We start from the raw sequence: 19,958 nt of genomic DNA, 5'->3' as shown, positions 1-19,958 counted from the left end.
CTGCCAGATGCGGCCAGATGTGGCCAGAATGGAATCATTAGAGGAGAATGTTACCTAATATCTTTAGGGAGAATGTCTTCCAATATCCCCGAATCTGACTGGTTTTAAGCTCTCATCAGGGCTACCTGATTAAAAAATATAGGCCCTGAACCCCCTGTTTTCCCACTCCCCGTGATTCAGTGGGTCTGGGGTGGGACCCAGGCATCTTTATTTTTAAATAGTTCCCCCAGTGATTCTGATGACCTGCCAAATTTGGGTTCCGTAGGCACCCTTACGAGCTTCATTTAGAATATCAGACAAGGTGAGTGATATCCCAAGGTGACACACAATTTGTAGGTGAGGAAACTGAGTTTCACACAGATTGAGTGGGTTTTCCCAGGTCACAGGCTAGTTAGGAATGAATGGGTTTAATGCTGCTGGGGTAAAACTAGGGTCTTCCCAAAGACCCCGCAGTCCCAAAGCCTCTGCTGGTGCCTGTGGGGATATTTTGCCAACCCAGAGAGAAGGGAAAAGAAAGGTTTTAGCCTCCATCTGTGTTTTGGTGAATTTGCCTTGAGTTTTAAGGGGAGAATCAGGCTCAGTCGGATGTAATAATGAAACGAATGCTTGGAACGCTTGCTATGTGCTAGGTGAGAAAGAGCTGGGATTGCACTATTCATTCTAGTGTGGAAAGGAACACAAATGCCATCAGGATTTTGATATGGACTCCCACATTGGGTCAAAGACCTGGGAAACCACGGAGAGACAGGGTATCTTCCAGCGTCCAATCTGAGGTTTTAGATTAATAAAGCACCGTTGCTAGGTTTCACTCTAGCTATGGAAAGATCATTGCTAGCATTGTATTGGGCATTCATACTTATTACTAGGCACTTTCACCAGTTAATTGTATCCTTCAAGGTGGGTATTATTATCCTGGTTTTATATCTGAGGAAACTGAGGCTGAACTAGTTAGAGAATTAACCAAGTTTACAGAGATGGAAAGTGGTTCAGTCAAGATTTGGATCCAGGTGCCCCTGACTCTGAAGCCCAAATGCAGAGGGGAAGACCAGCCTTTTTGCTGCCTGCCCAGCTTTATGGAACAGGTCCATGTGTGTTTCACTAACACTGTGTTCATTGAAGGCAGGCACTGCATGCTGCATTCGGCTTTATGTTCCCTCCTCGTGCAGGAGGTCACAGTTCTGCACATATTGTAAATAAGCAATGATTCCTGGGCTCCTGGGCGCCTGGGCGGATCAGTTGGTTGAGAGTCCGGCTCTTGGTTTCTGCTCAGGTCAAGATCTCAGGGTCAAGGGATCCAGCTCCGCATTGGGCTCTGCCCTCATCGGGGAGTCTCCTTGAGATTCTCTCTGTCCCTCTGCCCCTCCCCCTGCTCTCTTTCTCTCTCAAATAAATAAATAAAATCTTTTTTAAAAAGCAGTGTTTCCTGAGTAGAGAAATAAAGCAGGAGCATGTCTCCACGCATCGACACCTGTAGCTTTTACTTGTTTGCACATGAAACTATATCAAAAGAAGAATAAACTGCTCAGAAAATAAGACGGATTCAATAAGAAATGGTAATCACTGAAATTAATTTTTTTCCCCGGGGTATTCCCTGGAAAAAAAAACAAAGAAAATCTGATTGATACTGTGGAGGATACTTGCGCAACCCCCCCCCCCCCCGCAACTATCTTCTTTTGTAATATTATCAGTGGCTCTTTCTGAAGCTTTTGCTGCCTTTTCAAAATCTGGAAGAAACAACAGGGGGGTCAATTCCTTTAATTTCAGGAGCATGCAGGTCCGTTTGTAACAATAAAAAACTCTTTTCAAAATTAATTAAATCGACATAGCTTCATCTGTGGGATTGACTGATATCACGTATCTACTGAATGAACGCCATAAACTCTGGAAAGCTGAATTGTGGTAACCATGGCAACGAAGAAGGGGGCCCCTCTCTTTCCGCATCCTGGGAAGCGCGGCCAGAACGCTCCGGGGAAGTTTGGCCTGCTGGTCACGCCGTAGGTCGCGATGCATGCTGGGTCTTGGTAACATGGCGTCCTCCTTGGTGCGCTGATGAGAGGAGTTTCACTGTAGCTTCAGACCAGAGGGCAAAACTCTCCAAGCCCAAGAAGCCCTCGCTACCTGTCTTCTTCGCGCCTCCGTGCCGCCCTTTCCTCAGGCCCGGTTCTCAGGCAGGAGAGAGCCACGGGGCCGAGGGCCAGGACCGGCCAGGCCGCGCGGATCCGGGGCTGAGGAGCCGGCTGCGGACGAGCACGATGGGCCGGTCCTGGCCCTGGGTGCAGCAGCCCCGGCGAGCGCGGGACCCGCGGGGCTGAGGGCGGCTGCGGGAGAGCCGACGCGCCCGAGCCTCTTCCCCTCGGCCGCAGACCTCAGCCCAGCCGGCGAACCGGCACCGGGAGCGGGCGGCCTTCCTGTGCTCCGATCGGCTGAGGCGTTGGAGGCCGGGAGCGGGGTCGTCGTGAGGCCCGAAGTCCGTCGCGCCTTTGGCAGCTTCGCTTACAGCCCGTCCCGAGACGTTCAGCCTGGGACGCAGCCGGGCGCTTGGGACCTGGGGGCGTGCGTGTGGGTGCGGAGCTCCTCGGTGTGCCCGCGCCCCCCGGCCCTTCCCAGCGCCTCCGCCTGCCGCGCAGGGTCGGGAGAGAAGGGGCTCAGACGTCTTGCCCGAGCAGGGGCCTCCGCACGCTCCCCTTCCTGCCTTTTCCGTCCCCCCTTTCCTGATTCTCACCGCCCCAGCTCTGGCACGCGCTGGTGTTGAAGGCTGGAGGTTCTCGAGCGCTTGCTGCCAAGGACTCCCCCACCCCCTCCGCCCCAGATGGAGTCCGAGGCGCTGCAGTCCCCTCTTCTGGGACTCGGGGAGGAGGACGAGGCCGACCTTACAGACTGGAACCTGCCTTTGGCCTTTATGAAGAAGAGGCACTGCGAGAAGATCGAAGGCTCCAAATCCTTAGCTCAGAGCTGGAGGATGAAGGATCGGGTAAGTGGACTCCGGCTGCGCCGCGCGGACCTTGGTACTTCTTCCCACGAGGGAAGTTCAGAGCCAGGAGCGTGTCCTAGGGAGAGCCGCGGTCCCTTTTCCCAGCCACAGGCTGCAGGTCAGCCAGAGAAGCACGAGCCCTTTCAGACTCTAGCTTTTGGCTGTAAATGGAAAAAGGGTGTTTTGGTTGGGAGTTACGCGCTGGATAATGTTACTTTGATTCAAACTAAGTTTTGGTCCAGACAATCAAAGTTCACCAAGTCCGAAAGTACAGCCCTGCAAGTGTTCACACACTCTTTGGTATACTTAGTGCTCTTTTTTTATTTTTTTTTTAAAAGATTTTATTTATTTATTTGAGAGAGAATGAGAGAGAGAGCGCATGAGAGGGGGGAGGGTCAGAGGGAGAAGCAGGCTCCCTGATGCGGGGCTCGATCCCGGGACTCCAGGATCATGACCTGAGCGGAAGGCAGTCGCTTAACCGACTGAGCCACCCAGGCGCCCTTTTTTATTTATTTGAGAGAGAGAGAGAATGAGAGACAGAGAGCATAAGAGGGAGGAGGGTCAGAGGGAGAAGCAGACTCCCTGCCGAGCAGGGAGCCCGATGCGGGACTCGATCCCGGGACTCCAGGATCATGACCTGAGCCGAAGGCAGTCGCTTAACCGACTGAGCCACCCAGGCGCCCCTACTTAGTGCTCTTAACACTGGAGGAAAGACACCTTGGGCTGGAATACTTGTACCCACGTGGTTAGGCTGCTTCTGTGGCTGGTTTACTTTTTTTGTCGGGCTCTGGGAAATGCTGTGCTGGGAAACAACATTACTGGGAGATGTTTAGGTGGTAACAAATTAATGCAAAGTTATTTTAAAGTTACAATGAACTTCATCATAGCCTTCTAAACAGCTGGTCTTGAATCCAGACTTTTATTCCTTCTATGTGGTGTCATGTTGCTGTAGCTTGGAGACAGACTTTCTCCCACGGTAGAGTTGGAGGATGATGGGTTGGAACTTGGGTCCAGATTTTAGGGGGTCTCCATGGTGTTGGAGCGTGAACAGTGACTCACAAGCGGCTAGTAGGAAAGAAAACAGCCAATTTTGGTGAACCTGTCTTTAATTAACCTCTATTTCCTGGTCTCTAAAGCAAAAGGGTGGGACCCTCTCATCTGTGCACACTTAAAATTTGTCTTTTTATGATTTTTCCTTCAAGACTGTCTTTATTTATTTAAACATTTCAGTGTTACAAGAAGGGTAGTTGGTGTTACATTGCAGTGTGAGTGCTCTGGGCTTATGAACATGCTTGTGTAAGATGATTGTTTTTTGTATATGACGTTGAATCTATGTAAGATCACCTAAGTTATGGTAATTCTACTTAGTCAATCACTAGTAACCAGTCCTTCAGTTATTGATTTGGCTTAGGAAAATTTGTTTCATCCAAAGGTAATTTAAGGAGTAAAAGAGATGTTTATTGGAAGAGATTGTATAAAGTCTGTCTTATGGACATCTTTAATACTAATTCATAGTTCAAAGCTTTTGTGGTTGTTATGCATATATAAAAAGAAACTTATTGTAAAGTAACTGTCTAATCTTTTTTTTTTTCCATTCTACTATTTGGAGGACTTTTTTTTTTTTCTTTTTTCTTTTGAAATGTGGTTCCCTCTGCTACCCTAACCAATGCTCAAACTGTTCAAACTGATTAATGGATATATGTTTGACCTTTTAATTAAAACATCAATTTGTGAATGATCAGCATTCCCTGATAAGCTCATCATAGGTTATGAAGAGAAAAGTTCTGAGTAATTACTGAGATTACTCCTTAGAAAAGAGCCAGGGGAGGACGTTTGCTGTGTCTGACCTTTGCAAGCTGTTTAATGAAGAAGAAAATCAGAAGCTAATATTTTCAGTTCGGTGTGTGAGAGCTTGGCATCTTAACAGTCCTCATCATCTCTTCCTCGGACTCAGACCCAGGGGACCTTTTAGCACCCCTGCCAGGACAAAGGTTGCAAATCCAAATGATGCTAATAGCTGGGAGGTAGCATAAGAGAAGGAAGCAGGCCAGATAGAAGAATGCACAGGTTCACAGGTAAGTGGCAGCTGACAGTGACTTGTGTCCGATTGTCTGGAGGGTGGGTTCTGGAGAGCACAGGCCACAACAGCTGAAGGGGCAGGTGGGCCTCAGCCAGATGGCTTCCTTTCTCTTTTTACTTTTTCTTTGAGAAGCCAGAAGGCTTTGTTTTTAAATGTGAAGCCTTCCAGTTTAAAAATGTTGGCACTCTCTCAGATGTTATAAAACACAAAGGAGTCCAGCACTGCAGGCCACACAAACCCCATTTGCGGGGCTGATTCTCGCCAGTGGGTTACCTGGGTGTGACTTGTGCTCTGTTCCCTCAACACCAGACAGCCGCTCCGATTCCAGGCATCTTGAGCGTGCAGGCATCCAGGCTGGGCTGTCTCCCCTCCCCCCCACAGTGTGATGGAGCAGCACTGTAGTAAAGCGACACACGTGGGCCAGGAGTAGGGCCTACTCATACCACTCGCCCTGGTGAGCTATTGACTGCCCTAAACCCAGGCGCAGCCTCTGCTTCTTCCTGTGATCCATGTGTAACTCCAGATACTTTTATTTTGTGTATATATTAGTGGTTACCTTTTGGTGTCCTATTGAATGAAGTTGTTAAGGATTCCTAAAATTGACATCTTCACTAAAGTTGACTGATGGCCCTAAAAAGTTTTCTGCCACTCAACGTTCGGCATCCTCAGAGAGAGCTACAGCACTTGCCCGCTGTCAGTTGGGATTCACACAATTTTTGTTTTGGATCAGTGCTGGTTTTCAAATGCCAGTATTATTGCATTTTAATTACTAAGCTACTGTTAGTTTAATACTGCTATTATCAAATTAGTTTGTCATTTGGTGAATTCTATGTATAGTGAATGATACGTATATGCATCAATAGTATCTTTGGCTTGTAGTTTGCAAATAACTAGACGTGTATAAATTGCAGCTCAAAATGAATCATTCATAGGCCTGTGGCTAATGCTGATGTGTATACATGTTCCCCATTTGTGTTTTGCTGTGATACTTTATGGTTATCACCAAGTTCATTCTCCTCCTGGAGAGTGGGCATGTGGGAACAGTTGGTCTCAGATTCATCTTTACCTCACACGTGTGGGCCAGAATCAGGGAGACTAGAGAGCTGTTGCTCTCAAAACCACGGACACACACACACTATACCTACACGTGGGTAGGAGACGTAGATATAAAATGATGAGCCAGTTCCCAAACTGGTCTCTTGACTAATTGTCACCTGGCTTTGTAAGCGGTACTTTGGATCAGCCATGGAGGAAGCCGAGTGGATGCATCAGAGTAATGTATGGGCAATAGAAGGGTAATCCTACATTGCTCACCTTGCATCCTCTCTCATTTACTCCAGTTAGGCTCCCAGCCTGGCATTGAGACCACCCTCCACAGGCCATCATTGGTTGCTAAATCTAAACGTCACTTCTCTGTCCTTATCTTGTCTGACCTCTCCTCAGCATTCCGCAGTGGACCACTCCCTCCCCGCTTAGACTCTCCTCACCTGCTTCCGTGTCTTCCTGAAACTCCGGGTCTCCCTCTGGGGTCTTATCGCTCCTCCTCAGACCCCTTTGCTGTTTGACAGCTCAGTGTGGAGCGCTCGAGGACTTGATCTTGGGCCCTCCCTCTTTGCTGTGTAGGCCCCTCACCAGTGGGTCTTGTCTATGCTCATGCTTAACATGCGGTTCACGGGCCAGTGACTTGCACATCTGAGGTCTTCACTTCTGACCTGGCCCTGCAGCTCCCGAACACCCCTCTGCCTTAGCATTCTCCGCCTCAGCACATGGCCACTGCCCCCACTCAGGTGTTCATGCTGTCAATCCAGGATTTACCCTTCCGTCTTTCCTCCTCCCCTCCTCATGGCCCTGTCCAGCTCACAAGTAGAGCCTGTCAGCTTTGCCTCCGAAGTGCATCTTATATTGGACCGCCTCGCTTTGTCTCTACCCATTGTGAGCCCGGTCCAGGCAGCTGCCATCTTTTGTCTGGATGACCAGACTTGCATCCTGACTGGTCTCCCCACATGCATTCTGCCCTACAATTGATTCTTCATGCCGTGGCCAGAGGGATCTCTCACAGGTGTAAATCAGATTCTGTTACTCACTTCCTGTTTGGCCCTCTCCCGGCTTCCTAAGTGCTTGAGAGGAGAATGCAGATGCCTCACCCTGGTGCTCAGAGCTTCATGATCTGGCCCCCCCTGCCTTTTCTGCTTCCTGGATGGAAAGGCCTGGAATGCTCTAACCTCTGCTCTTTGTACACCTGGCTCCCTCTGGTCCTCCTCTCTCAGCTGCTGGGTCACTTCCTCAGAGAGGCCTTCCCAGATTATCTCATCTAAAGCAACTCCCCAGCCACTCATGAGCACTTGCTTTCTCTGGTATTTTTTGTTATATCCTCACCCCTGGACCTGAGTTTTCTATTGTAAAGCAGGGACCTCATTTATGCTAGTACACAGGTCAATACTTCACACATGGTGAAGACACTGCAGAAAAAATGCATAGTTTGCAAAGGGCTTCCACAGAGGGTGTGTTCTTTAAGGCTGCCAGCACCTTACCTGGGTGGGAAGGATTGTCTCCAGGTGATGGGTGAGGAGATGAGGCCTTCATTACGTGGCTTGCCGAAGGGACCTAAGCTGCATGGCTAGCAATGAGGGAGGCGGACTTGAGAAACAAAGCCTAGAATGGTGTCACAAGGTGCCACTGGAAAGTCCACATTGTGAGGCTCTGGAGTCTATACCCGAGTGTGCTGGGAAGGTGGCTGGGGTGGTGGCAGGGACATAAAGCCAGAGAACAGTGCCAGTGCTGCACCTCAGCTGTTCCTGCGGCGGGCTCTGGGCTCGGGGTTCCCCTGGCCCCTCTTCCGATGATAGTATAAGGCAGGGGCGCCCGGCTGGCTTAGTTGGTGGGCCGAGTGACTCTTGATCTTGGGGTCATGAGTTCAAGCCCCACGTTGGGTGTAGAGATGACTTAAAAGTAAAATCTTAGAAAAAATAATAATGCCAGGTAGCACTGGCCTTTCGCACTCTCTGTGTTGGCATCTGTGCAGATGGTGCAGAAGTGATGTGGGTAAACCCCTGGTGCCTTCGCAGGAATAAGGGTGGTGGCGCCGGACGGTGCTGGTCCACTGTTTTCTTCACGGCTGCGCATTCACGGTAAAGAATTCCACTCCACTTGAGAATGCCCTTGATGATGCGGTAAAACGTGTTGGTCTTCTTGATCCTGGCTCTGCAGTGCCCGCCTTCCCATGCGGCGCGCCCGCTGCCCTTCTGCCAAGGGGGGTGTGCGCTGCATCTGACAGGCTAACGAGCAGCTCTGCGCTCTCAGGCTTGGGTCTGTGGCAGATGCGTCTCGAAAATGAACAAAATGAGCTATCACTTCAAGGAAAAGACCAACAGGATTTGTTGCCAGGGATAAAATTTGAGCTTTCAGGTGAAAATCAAGTGTTCTGGAGAACTGCTGTCTGCCACGGTGAGCTTCCCAGCTTCCCACATTTGAGACTCTTCCAATGAGACAGTGGTGGTAGAATGAATAGGATTTTTTGGGGGGATATGAAATGTAGAACAAAGTGTGTCCACATTCGGAACATCTGCATAATTCAGTGAGCCAGTATTTCCAGATGACCAGTCCGTGATACCACAAAATCATCCACGGGCAAAAGACTCACTCAAAGTGAGGCCAGTGGATTTTAACATAGTAAGGGGTAAAAAGCCCAATCTTCCGCTAGGTTAGGTATCCTATTTTGTGTTCTGTGCAGATAGATTGCCCCTAACCCTTAAGAAACTACAGTTACTGAGTTTTGACGTGATGTGAAAGAAGAATATTCTCAGTTATTTGGATGTGCTGATACTTTTTCTCTTTTCGCCTGCACATCTTTGTGAGGTCAGAGTTTGTGCATCTACTTTGACCAAAACAGTGCGTCACAGCAGACTGAAACAGAATATGGAGTCCAGCTGTCTTCTATGAAGGCAGACATTAAAGAGATTTGCAAAAAGCTGTCACTTGTCTAACGATTTTTTGAAAATACAGTTATTTTTCATAGAAATATCTATTTAAATATATAATGAGTTTATAATTTTTAAATGAATCAGCCAAGAAATACATTCCTTTTTTTTTTTTTTTCTTTTTGGCCTTAACCTCTAACATGGAAAGTACTGAGAAGTACTGATAAGAGCACATAAAATAAGCTCTTTGGGAGTCTTCAGTAATCTTTGAGCGTAAGTAAAGGTATCCCATCATCAAGAGTTTGAGACTCGTTTGTGTAGTTAAAAGAAAGTGGGCGTCAGACTTAAATTAGGAATCAGGGCTTGAGAATATCAGGTGGTTGGCCAAAAATATCAAGCAGGGAGGACCAGAAATTAGGTAGCAGACCTAAAAGGGATCTGTTAGGCCCTTTCCATGCTGGAGCTTGTGTTTGTGAAGAGCTCTGTGGGGTTGTGAAGGCAGTCGCCTGCTATGTAACCATTAGGGCCTCCTGCTGCTCCAGTCCCCTGCCATGTGTCCTGGAGGGGATCGCTCTGCTGCTCACCCAGTAGTATCTTATCCTGGGAGTGAAGGAACATCTGTCCGCGTATGGCAGGGGAAGGTAGCCAGAAGTCTTCAGTACAACAAAGGTGTATCGCTCTCTTATAGGGTGTTATGCTCTCCAGAACCCTAGGATCTAGTAGGACGGACAGACACGTCAACACCAAATTTGTAATACACTGTTACGTGTGTTTACAGGTGAGAAGGGCATGATTATAGGGAAAGCTTTGCATTGATATTAAGTAAGTAAATTATTTGCATTGAACTGCATTTATGAAACATACAGATCCGTCCCATTGACCCAGCGTGGAACTCTCAGCATTGAATGACTGTTGATGTGCTTGATGGTGGGGAGCTGCTTGTGGATTTAAGGGGGGCAGTATCATACAGAGATTTGTGTTTTGAAAGATCTTTTTGACCGTGGGTGGAGTGGAGGGTTTGGAGGGGTGGGACCGGAGGTGGGAATCCAAGTGAGAAACCATGCCCAAAGCCAGGCAGCCACAGCAGGAGGGAGGTGGGATCTAGAGTCTAGTCAGGCCTTGCAGGTTAAAGAGCGGGTGGCCAGTGTGGGCACCCTCTCTCTGAACTTGAAACATGTGAACTTGCCGTTGGCATTTGTCATGGGAAGCTCTGGAGCCACAAAGGGACCATCTACATAGATTTTTTTTTTTTTTAACCTGCTTTAAAAAATGTGCCGTGTTCCATTTTGAACAGTGTGCCGTGGAAGAGTCCTGAAATGGATAAGAACATTTCTCCTCATTATCACCTTGTAGAATTCTAAAGCTAGAGTTTTAACAAGATAGCGTGTGGATTATATATAGATGGTGTCCTCCAGGTTTCTGACTCTTTCCTCCTTTTATTCCGAAGACATTAAAAAAGTACTTGGGGCATCTACCATGCTTGTTTCAGTAGAGCTGAAGTTTGACACCTTTTCTTTTTGTAAGTTAAATGTATAGAAAATGCCATCCCAGGAAATGTTTGACGTGATAATTCATGCTTTAATCATGTTCTTGAGCCTCAAGTTGTCAGACAGGTGCAGCTCTGCCAGAGTGGGGGGTGGGGGGTGTGTGCCCCCAGGCGGCCGCGGAGAACACGTGATCACTTGACCACCCCCTTCCCCCCACCAGTTTGCTTTCAGATGTGGCTTTTGTTCTTGACTTGCACTATTTTCTGTTTTTTGGTTTTGATGTAATCTCAAACTTACAGAAAAATTGTAAGAATAGTACAATGAATTCCCCTATACCCTTTACCCAGATTCACCAATTGTTTACATCTTCCCTCATCTATTTTATCATTCTTTCTGTGTTTATGTAAGTCTGTACTTTGCTCCCATGAGTGGTTGAGGAGTAAGTTGGAGGCTCTGTGCCTCAGGCCTTAATGTGTGTAGCTCCTGCGAGCAAGGACTCTCTTACATAACCACAGGATAGTTGTGAAAGTCAGGACATCTGTCATTGATAAGTTACTATTATTAATCCACAGTTCACGTTCACATGTTGTCATTTGTCCCAGCACTGCGCCTTTCTTAGCAATTTCTGCCCTCCCCGCCCCCACTCAGGGTCACCCACTGCCTTTAATGGTCTTGCCTATGTAGCCTCCTTTGATCTAAGGGAGTTTCTCAGCCTTTCTTAGAATTTCTTGCCCTTGACAATTTTTTTTTCGTGGTACAACACACTAATGTCTGTTAATCCTTGGTAAGTGTGCCGCTCGGTGGCATCAGGTACATTCACTCCGTTGTGCAGCCATCCATCGTCCGCCTCCCAACTTTACCATCTTCCCAAACTGAAGCTCTGTGCCCCTGTTCCCCTCCCAGCCCCGCGCAGCCGACATCCTACTGTCTCTGAATTTGTTGACCTTGGTATTTTTCAAGAGTGCCGGGCCGTTACTTTGTAGAATATCCTCAGTTTGAGTTTGCCTGATGTTTCCTCCTAGGCAGATTCAGTGTATGCGTCTTGGGTCACAGTGCAGTTGAAGCGATGTGCTGTCTTCAGAGCATCGAAGACATGGTGCTGGGGGGCGCTTGGGCGGCTCAGTCGGTTAAGCGTCCGACTCTTCATCTCAGCTCAGGTCATGATCTCAGCGTTGTCGAAATGAGCCCCACATCACCGGGCTCTGTTCTCAGCGGGGAGTCATCTTGAGATTCTCTCTCCCTCTCCCCCTGCCTTTCCCAGGAGGCTCATGCTCTCTCTTTCTCTCTCAAATAAATAAATAAATCTTTAAATTTTAAACAAAAAGAAAGCACATGGTTTTGCTTTCTTCCAATATTGTTGTTCCTGGCTCCACACTTGTCCCAGGCTGGGATGCACAGAGGGGAGTTTCCGGATTGATAACCCAGGCACTTGGGGAAGCAGCCCTCCTAAGGGGTTAATATTTACTTACATTGTTGTTTGAGGCAGACTGTACCTACAGATCCTAACTAGTAGAATATGCTATTCAGAGTGAGTTTCCTCAGTGTTGGGCGTGGAAATAGTGCTTATCATCTGCATTTAGGACCATTCGCCTCTCGGTGCTGAGTCCGGGGTTGTGTATAAGCAGACACAGGGCATGGGTGTGGCCCTTGAGGAATTTGTATCTGATTTGAGAAAAATGACATTCTTATACAAAATCAAAGAACAGTGCAATAATTATGTATCTGCGCTTGAGTCACAAGTTAGTGATTTCACGAATTCTGTTGGCTGGACATTTCTACCGTGTCTGCAGTCCCGAGGCGCTTGGCTGAGCCTGGTGCCGGGTGCTGAAGGATAAGTGAAAGTGTGCACGGGTCAGGGGGTGGGGGTGTGGAGAGGGGAAAGGATAGTTAAGTCACAGCTCATTTCTAGAATTCAGTAATTCAGCTAATGTTTGTCTAGTGCCTCTCTGTGTCACGCGGGGTGCTAAGTGTGGGTGATTCATTGCCGAACAACTCCTGCTTTTAAGGTGTTTACCAGTTTTGGGGGGAAGAGGGGTTGACTCAACAGGAAGCGGGGCATTGGGCTGGTGGCGGCTACAAACGGAGTACGGGAAAGGCCTCCTGGAAGACTGGCGCTCTGACTCAGACCCTGGAAGGGAACACAAGTTTGCTGGGCAGAGGAGGGAGAGGGAGAGAGGGCCGGGCTGAGGAGCTGGTGTGTGCAGAGGTGGGGAGGTGAGAGAGCATGACCTCTGGGAAACTGCCCTTCGCCGAGGCTAGGCCTCCTGGTGCAGGTTTCCCTCCTTGCTTCCTAAGGTGGCACCGGCCACCCGCCACCCGCCTGTTGTGTTTTCCCTCAAACACCAGGTTCTGTATTTGGTTTGTCAACCCCACTCACCAGGGACTTGGTTTTGTTCACTGCTGCACCCCTAACTTCTCACACAGTGCCGTTTGGTGGAAGTTACTCAATAATTATCGGTCAGGTGAAGAAACGGGGCTGGGACTGTGCTAAGAGGTGTGGTCAGGGCCTCTGCGCATGGACTGGTGGACAAGGCAAGTCCTGACAGGCTTTACAAAGCCCTAGGAGTTTGGATTTTGTTTCAAGGACCATTAAGAAATGCTTTAAAGCAGGGCAGTGACATAGTTAGGATTTTAGAAAGATTTCACTGGGTGCAGAGGGAGAGAGAGAGAGAGAACGGGAGGGAATGTGTGTTGTGCGTGTGTGTGCATGTGTGAGGAGGGGTGTGTGTGTGTGAGAATCTGCGTTGGGGAGGGGGCATGGGTCAGGAGCGCATGGAGGGTGGGGAGATGGGAACTGAGGACGAGCAGGCTGCAGCTGAGCTCGGCCAGTGCCAGGGAGGGGTGGGGGGCCCCGAGAGCCCCCTGGAACAGAGGATGGGTGGTGCTTGGTCACTCATGGGGTGCGGGAGGTGGCAGAGCGACTTGCAGGCTCTGGCTGGATGTAGGACAGAGAGGGGCAAGCTACTGTGGGCATTCAGGAAGGGAGAGCGCGTGCGTCTCCCTCTGAAAATCAGAGAAAATTTTCTTTAACAAGTGTTTCAGGGGGAAATGTTGAAAGTGTTGCTTAAAATGGGTCCCGGGACCCCTGTTCCCCTTGGTGTCTGGTCTTCATTCATCCCTGCTGTACCCTTGTCCTCATGCCGTAGCTGCTGGTGATGAGCTACGCAATGAATATTGTTCAGTTTGGTGTTCTCTTGGATAACTTCCTCTTTTATCCTTAAAAGTTGATCAGACCAGCAGTTTAAAGCTACATGAGACTAAAAGCACTGTCAAATGTAAATTAGACATTTCCTTTTTCTGTGCTCCCTCTGAGCCCTGGCTCAGGTTCAGAATTAGCTTCTGTAGAGCTGGGAGCAATTCGGAGATACAAGTTGTCTTGTGTTTCTTTCCCGTATTGATGTCCTGAATACCCTGGCATGTTCAAGCATGTCATTGCACGTCCTTCAGCTGCGTAGTTGATCACCGCACGCTGGGAGTGCCCTGTGCTGGGTCCCGTCTGCTGCCAGGCTGGCCTCGTGGTGGCGGCGCCCAGCTCAGACCTGCAGTGGGGCTCAGGCCCCCTCCGAAGAGCTCCCGCTGTCTCTCCCATCACGCACGCAGCGCTTCTCCTGGGAAAGCGTCATTACCTGGTCAGCAGGCAGGATGCCCAGAAGAGTTTCCTTCTTTAAATAAAACTTTATACTGGGAACGGTTTTAGTACTTGAAAAATATTTTAGCATTTTTAACAGACAAACCCTTGGAAACTTGTTTTCCTTCAGAGTACGTGAATAACACATGTCGTTGTAAAATTTTTAGAAAATAGGTAAAAACATAATCATGAGAATAAAAATTATATAATATCCTACTTTGGCACTGTTAATATTTTGGTGTATTTTCCACTTCTTTGTCATTCCTCTTCCCCTTTCCTGCAACCAAGATTATACTGTATGTGTCACTAAAGGACTATTTTGAATTCCCCCTTACCCTTATAGGATCTGAAACATAATAATAAAATAAACACTCAGGAAAACCCCCATGGCACCCAAGAACTAGATCAACATTAACACTGTCCCAGCTACCAGCTTTAACATCTTTTCTGCTTCTGGGAGAATAATAGCAGACAGCCCTTGACTTAGGATAGCTCGACTTACAAGTTTTCGACTTTACGAATGTATGAAAGCGATACATGTTCAGTAGAAACCCTCCTTGCGATTTTGAACATGGATCTTCTCCTGGGCTGGTGTTGATACGTGGTCTGATCCTCTCTCGTGATGCTGGGTGGTAAGCGTAGCCCCCGCAAGCCAGCGATCAGCAGGGTCAACAGCCTACGTACGGTAACAGCCATCCTGTCCCCACACGGCCACCGCTTGTCACTTTCTGTAGTGTTCACTAAATGACACCAGATGGTCAACACTGTATGGTAAGATAGGCTTTGTGCAAGGTGCTTTTGCCCAACTGTAGGCTGACGCGAGTGTTCTGAGCATGTGGAAGCTGGGCTTAGTTGAGCTATGACCGTAGGTTAGGTCTTGTGATAAGGGTTTATTGGGACGTAACCCCATTGTAAATTGAAGAAGGTCTGTACTAGCTTTATTTTAAGTCATACTTGACCGTGTTGCCAGGTGTTGTCTGGGTTTTCCATATCAACAGCCCCTTTAATTACTGAACAACCCTGTGAGCAGGTGCATTTATAGTTGAGTGGACTCAGGCAAGAGAGGTTAGATAATTTGCAAGAGGTCACCTAGTTAGTGAGGGGTGGAGCCCGGCGTTATCCTGCCTCTTAGGCAGTGGGGCCGGGGCGGGGAGAGCTGCTTGGGGCACCGCCATTTATTCACTGCTCACGTGCTGTTGGCTGACTTGCTGGCTAGCCGGTGAGCGCCAGTCCCTTGGTGGGAACGAAAATGTGAGCTGGTCCCTAATTGGGAGCACCGTAAAGTCAGTGCGTGCACCGACCAGCTGAGCAGATCAGACCGATAATGTTGAGATGTTTAACTAGTGGTTGCAGACTGTGTGATCACTCAGTGGAGAGGAGTGGGGTGACTGGGAGCTAGGGAGGGGTTTTGGAAGAGGGGTCTGGTGGAGGAAGGCTTCTGGAGGAGGTAGGCACGGAGACGGGGAGGGCTTGGCAGGCCAGAACGCAGGGGAAGGCCCTTCCAGGGCGGTATGTGGGGGGCGTCCAGTGTCAGTGATAGGAGGGTCTTTTTAGAGCACAGTGGGGGTAGTGCCAGCAGCTGGGTGGGGCACTGGCTGTGGCGGGCACCGCATCGCCCTGCTTTGGGTGCCCGGCAGGAGGCGTGACCCTTTTCTGCTGTTGGGGAGGTTTGGGAGGGCTGAAGGCCGCGATGGGCGCAGTTTGGATTGGCGCACATCGGTGGGCCGCCTGCAGGGGCTGTTCCCTGGGAGGGCAGGTGGTGGGGCCTCGCTCACAGGCCAGGTGAGACAGAAGGATAGAGCTGGGGGGCATTCTCATCAGGGAAACCATGGAAGCCAGAGGGCGGGGGTGCAGCAGGGGGGTGGGGAAGGGGGGCTGCCCAGAGTGAAGAGGAGCTCTCTGGCGTGGAGCAGCGCCACAGGCACTTGGAGCCAGATCTTTGAAGGCCTGAATGGTAGGGTAAGGACAGGACGTTTGTTTGGGAAACCGCAGTCTCTGAAGGTTTTTGAGTGGGGGTGGGCCGTGACGTATGGAGTCGAAGCAGTGTGTGAGAAAGGAGAGAATCATGGGGTTTGGGGAATAATTTGGGGAAAGAAAAACTGTGAGGTATTTTTGTTTTTTGTTTTTTTTAATGAACTTTTTTTATGATAGTTTTAGATTTATAGAAAAGTCGAGAAGATAGAGTTCCCATATACTTCGTAGCCAGTTTCCGCTGTTCCTAACATCTGACGTTAGGCTGGTACATTTATCACAGTTGATGAATATTGATAGTTATTATCACTAAAGCCCACCCTTTATTCAGATTTCCTGCATTTCTCTTTTATCTGTCCTCTGCCCCAGGGCCTTGCCCAGGACACCACACTGCATTTAGCTGTCACGCATGTCTCCTTCGGCTCCTCTTGGTGGCAGTGGTCTTTCAGCCTGGTTTCGGGTGACTGACAGTTCTGAGGGGCACTGGGCAGGGGTGTATCTGATGATTGTTACATGATAAGAAGGGGTCATAGGTTTGGGGAGGAAGAGCATGGAGGGAGAGTGCCCTTCTCACCATGTCATATTAGGGGTCAGTGCTCTCAACCTGACTTGTCACTGGATGTGACCTTGACCACCTGGCCGAGGTCATGTTTGTTAGTTGTCTCTACTTGTTCTGCCCCCCACCCCCATTGATATATGTCTAGAAATATTTCCAGATGTAATCATCTCTGTATTAAGCTAAACATGCATTTATAGTGATGTCTTCAAGTCTGAGTTGTTTTGTTTTTTGTTGTGTTTAAATCTGGAACCAAGAGATTAGTAACATCAAGTGAACTCAGAGAAAGGTGTGTTTCTGGGGGAGGAGAGCTAATGAACTTGGGTTTAGACAGGTTGAGTTTGAGGTTCCCTGAAACTTGAAGACATGAGTCAAGTTTGGAGAAATAAATTTGGAAACTGACTCCATAGGGGTGATGCTAGATGGTAGGAGTTCTTGAAGGATGAAGAGGGAGGTTGTCCAGTGGGGAGATCAGAGTTGAGGAGAAGGGGAATCATGTGGCTTAACAGAGGCCAAGGAAGAGAAAGACTTTTTTGGGAAGCACTTGACCCATAACATTTCCTAAGTGCTACACTCGGTGTCTGCCAGTTCATAGCCCCTTGGCTGTGAAACTTCTTCCCCGTTTTAATCCTGGCTCCTGGTGAAGGGACAGCCCTTGGCGGGCCAGGGTTGGACGGCTGGGCCCAGGGTAGCCACATCCTAAGGCTGGTGGGCATGAGAAGATGAGCTGGAGCCATCTGGTTCTCCCATAGTGGTTTGAATTGGGACACATCCGTGGGAACAGAGTTTGGATCTGGGCTGCAGGAGGTCGCAGCGTGCTCTGAGTTATGGGCCAACATGACCTGGGAGAAAGCAGTTGGTGCAGGGATAGAAGGCAGGAGGCACAGCGTGGGCTGGGTCACGGCAGCGATGGAGGACCGGGGAGCAGCTCCATGCCTGGGTCATCCTGCCGCCTGGCCCTGCATTGCTTCTGCCCTTTCTGAGCTTGGGGCCTTTTGCATTCTCCTGGGTCCTATGCTACGTATCCTTACGAAACATAGTTGCTTAGTGTCACAGAAGTGAGACTTCCATTTTCAAGTTTATTTTTAGTAAGTCTCCCTGAAGCCTAAAGGAAAAGTTCACATCTTGAGTGCTTTGTGAATCGTCACTAAGTGAACACACGTGACCAGCACCTGGCTCAGGAAACAGAGCGCAGCGACCATGATCAGCCCCACCAAGCCTGCTCTCAGGCCTCCGTCCTGCTGGGAAGCCACTCTCCTGCCATCTGCACTTGGACAGCGTGACTTTTAGCACTGTTTCTGTGATCCCCGCGGGCGCTCACTCGTTCTCGCTGAGCGTGGTGCCCTCGCGACTCTCTTACTGTTGCCAGACACTGGGGTGGTTCCTGGTGTTGGGGCTCTTCCGGGTGCTGCAGAATATTCTTTTCCGTCTTTTGGGAAACACAGATACCGATTGCTCTTGGGTGGAATGGGATGCTGGGTGACAAAGAATACACGTCACGGGCTTTCAGAGCGGCCGTGTCGTTAACATGCTGGCAGCGTCGTGCGGGATTCCAGTTGTCCACGTTCTCGCCGACACTCCGGGTATGCACTATCTGGCAAGCTTTGCAGAAGGAGACCCCGTGGTCCTCATTCACAGGGAGCTAGCATTCTAATGCAGAGGGCCGACACTGGAGATGGTGCTGGATGTATCTGTCCCTCAGGAGAGACTGTAAATATTTGTTGCACGGTGGAGCCAGGGCCGTGGGGGGCTTCTGAGAAGTTTTGGTGGGATACGGAATTTACTAGAAGCTGAACTTCTCAGGAACAGTTGTCAGGGAGGCAAGGGGACAAGGCGGGGGTCACGGAGCCCGGGAATGGGAGGAGAGACGGGAGATGGGCGGCCCGCTTTGGGCATGACAGCGAGCAGATGGAGGAGCCGGCAGCGGTGGGCGGTGGGAGAGGTAGGGCGGGGAGGGAAGCGGCCCTGTGGGTGAGGTGCACGCTGGGCCAGCGAGGGGAGGCCTCCAGGGTCAGGGCTTTATGACTTGACGGTTTGCAGATAGTTTGCGCAGGGATTAGCCTGTTGCATCCTGACAGCATGCCTCGTGGGCACTGCCTTACTGCTCTGAAGCTTCTTTGGGCAGGTTCGGCAGGTCCCTTGGCTGCTAAGGAGCAGGGCTGGGAGTCCAAGCCCTGATCTGACACGACCCAGGAGTCCTGGCTTCTACCTTCTTCCAACCTGTTCTCAGTGTGGCCTAGGGCGAGATTTCTTGTTGCTTTAAAGCCCCTTCTTGGGCACCTGGGTGGCTCAGTCAGTTAAGTGGCTGCCTTCGGCTCAGGTCATGATCCCAGGGAGCCTGCTTATCCCTTTCCCGCTCCCCCTGCTGTGCTTTCTCTGTCAAATAAATAAATAAAATCTTAAAAAAAAAAAAAAAAGTCCCTTCTTATGGAGACTGGGAAAATCCTGACATTTTCTAAAAATTAAAGAAACAGCTGTTTTTATCTAAGAGAATGGACTTGGTGTCACACTGACTGTGGCCCAAGCTGATTCCTTTTCCGCTGTGTGCTCTTGGTCTCTGTCCTAGTGTTTTCATCTGTAAAGGGGGCCTAAGGCCACCTCTGACAGTGTGGTTGTGGGGATTACATGGGACAGTATTTGGGGGACTCTGGGGGCTGCTGACGCCCAGTCCAGTGCCCAGCGAGTCACAGCTCTTCCTGTTCTGAGCGGCGGTAACCCGCGCACCTACGCATTCCCTCCACATGTTCCTTGTTGCATAGCTACTAATGAGCTCCATCCCATTTTGGTGCGGTAGCTTAAATAACAACTATTTGGAGGAAAGAGAGTGAAAATTGCCCCCTGTCTAGCCAGCAAGCTGTGCCTGCAATTTTCATCCATTGGTAAGGGGCAGAAGCTGTTCAGGTGACCACCCTCCTAGGAGGAGCTCCAAACTGGGCAGCTTTAGATTCTTTTCTTTTCTTTCTTTTCTATTCTTTTCTTTTCTCTTCTTTTCTTCTTTCCTTTCCTTTTCTTTCTCCCTTCACAATGATGCCAGCCCCTTTCCCTCAAAGGGTGTGAGCTCTCCTGAGATCCATGCTCTGCCCAAGTGTGTTTCTGTGAGGTGCTGGTAAATGTTGTAGATTTATCAAAAACTAGACTTTATGACATGCTTCCCATAAATCAGTGTTTGTGAACATTACTGAAAATGAATGGATTCTTGCAAGCCATCATGGCCAGTATTAGTTGTTCACTAACAGCTCTCTCATTTTTTTAGACATCAAATTCATTTCATTGAGAATGAGCATTTTTATAAAAACAGTTCTGGGAATCTACCAGAACAGGCTGGGAAGAAGAGGTCATCACTGTCCC

At 49.2% G+C, this 19,958-nt stretch overlaps 1 protein-coding gene across 1 annotated transcript in view; it reads left to right on the top strand.

The window, feature by feature from the left end:
* The first annotated feature begins 2,809 nt into the window (after positions 1–2,809).
* Positions 2,810–19,958, top strand: part of RPTOR (regulatory associated protein of MTOR complex 1) — a 316,057-nt gene continuing 298,908 nt past the window's right edge. The window contains exon 1 of the mRNA XM_035025828.1: positions 2,810–2,971. Coding sequence (XP_034881719.1) covers positions 2,810–2,971 — 162 coding nt within the window. The remainder of the gene's footprint in view (positions 2,972–19,958) is intronic.

Source organism: Mirounga leonina, unplaced genomic scaffold (assembly GCF_011800145.1).
Source record: "Mirounga leonina isolate KUSES-001 unplaced genomic scaffold, KU_Mleo_1.0 Mir_197, whole genome shotgun sequence".
Classification (NCBI taxonomy): Eukaryota; Metazoa; Chordata; class Mammalia; order Carnivora; family Phocidae; genus Mirounga; species Mirounga leonina.
Note: the sequence above shows the minus strand (reverse complement) of the source record. Positions and strands in the feature narration are given on the sequence as shown.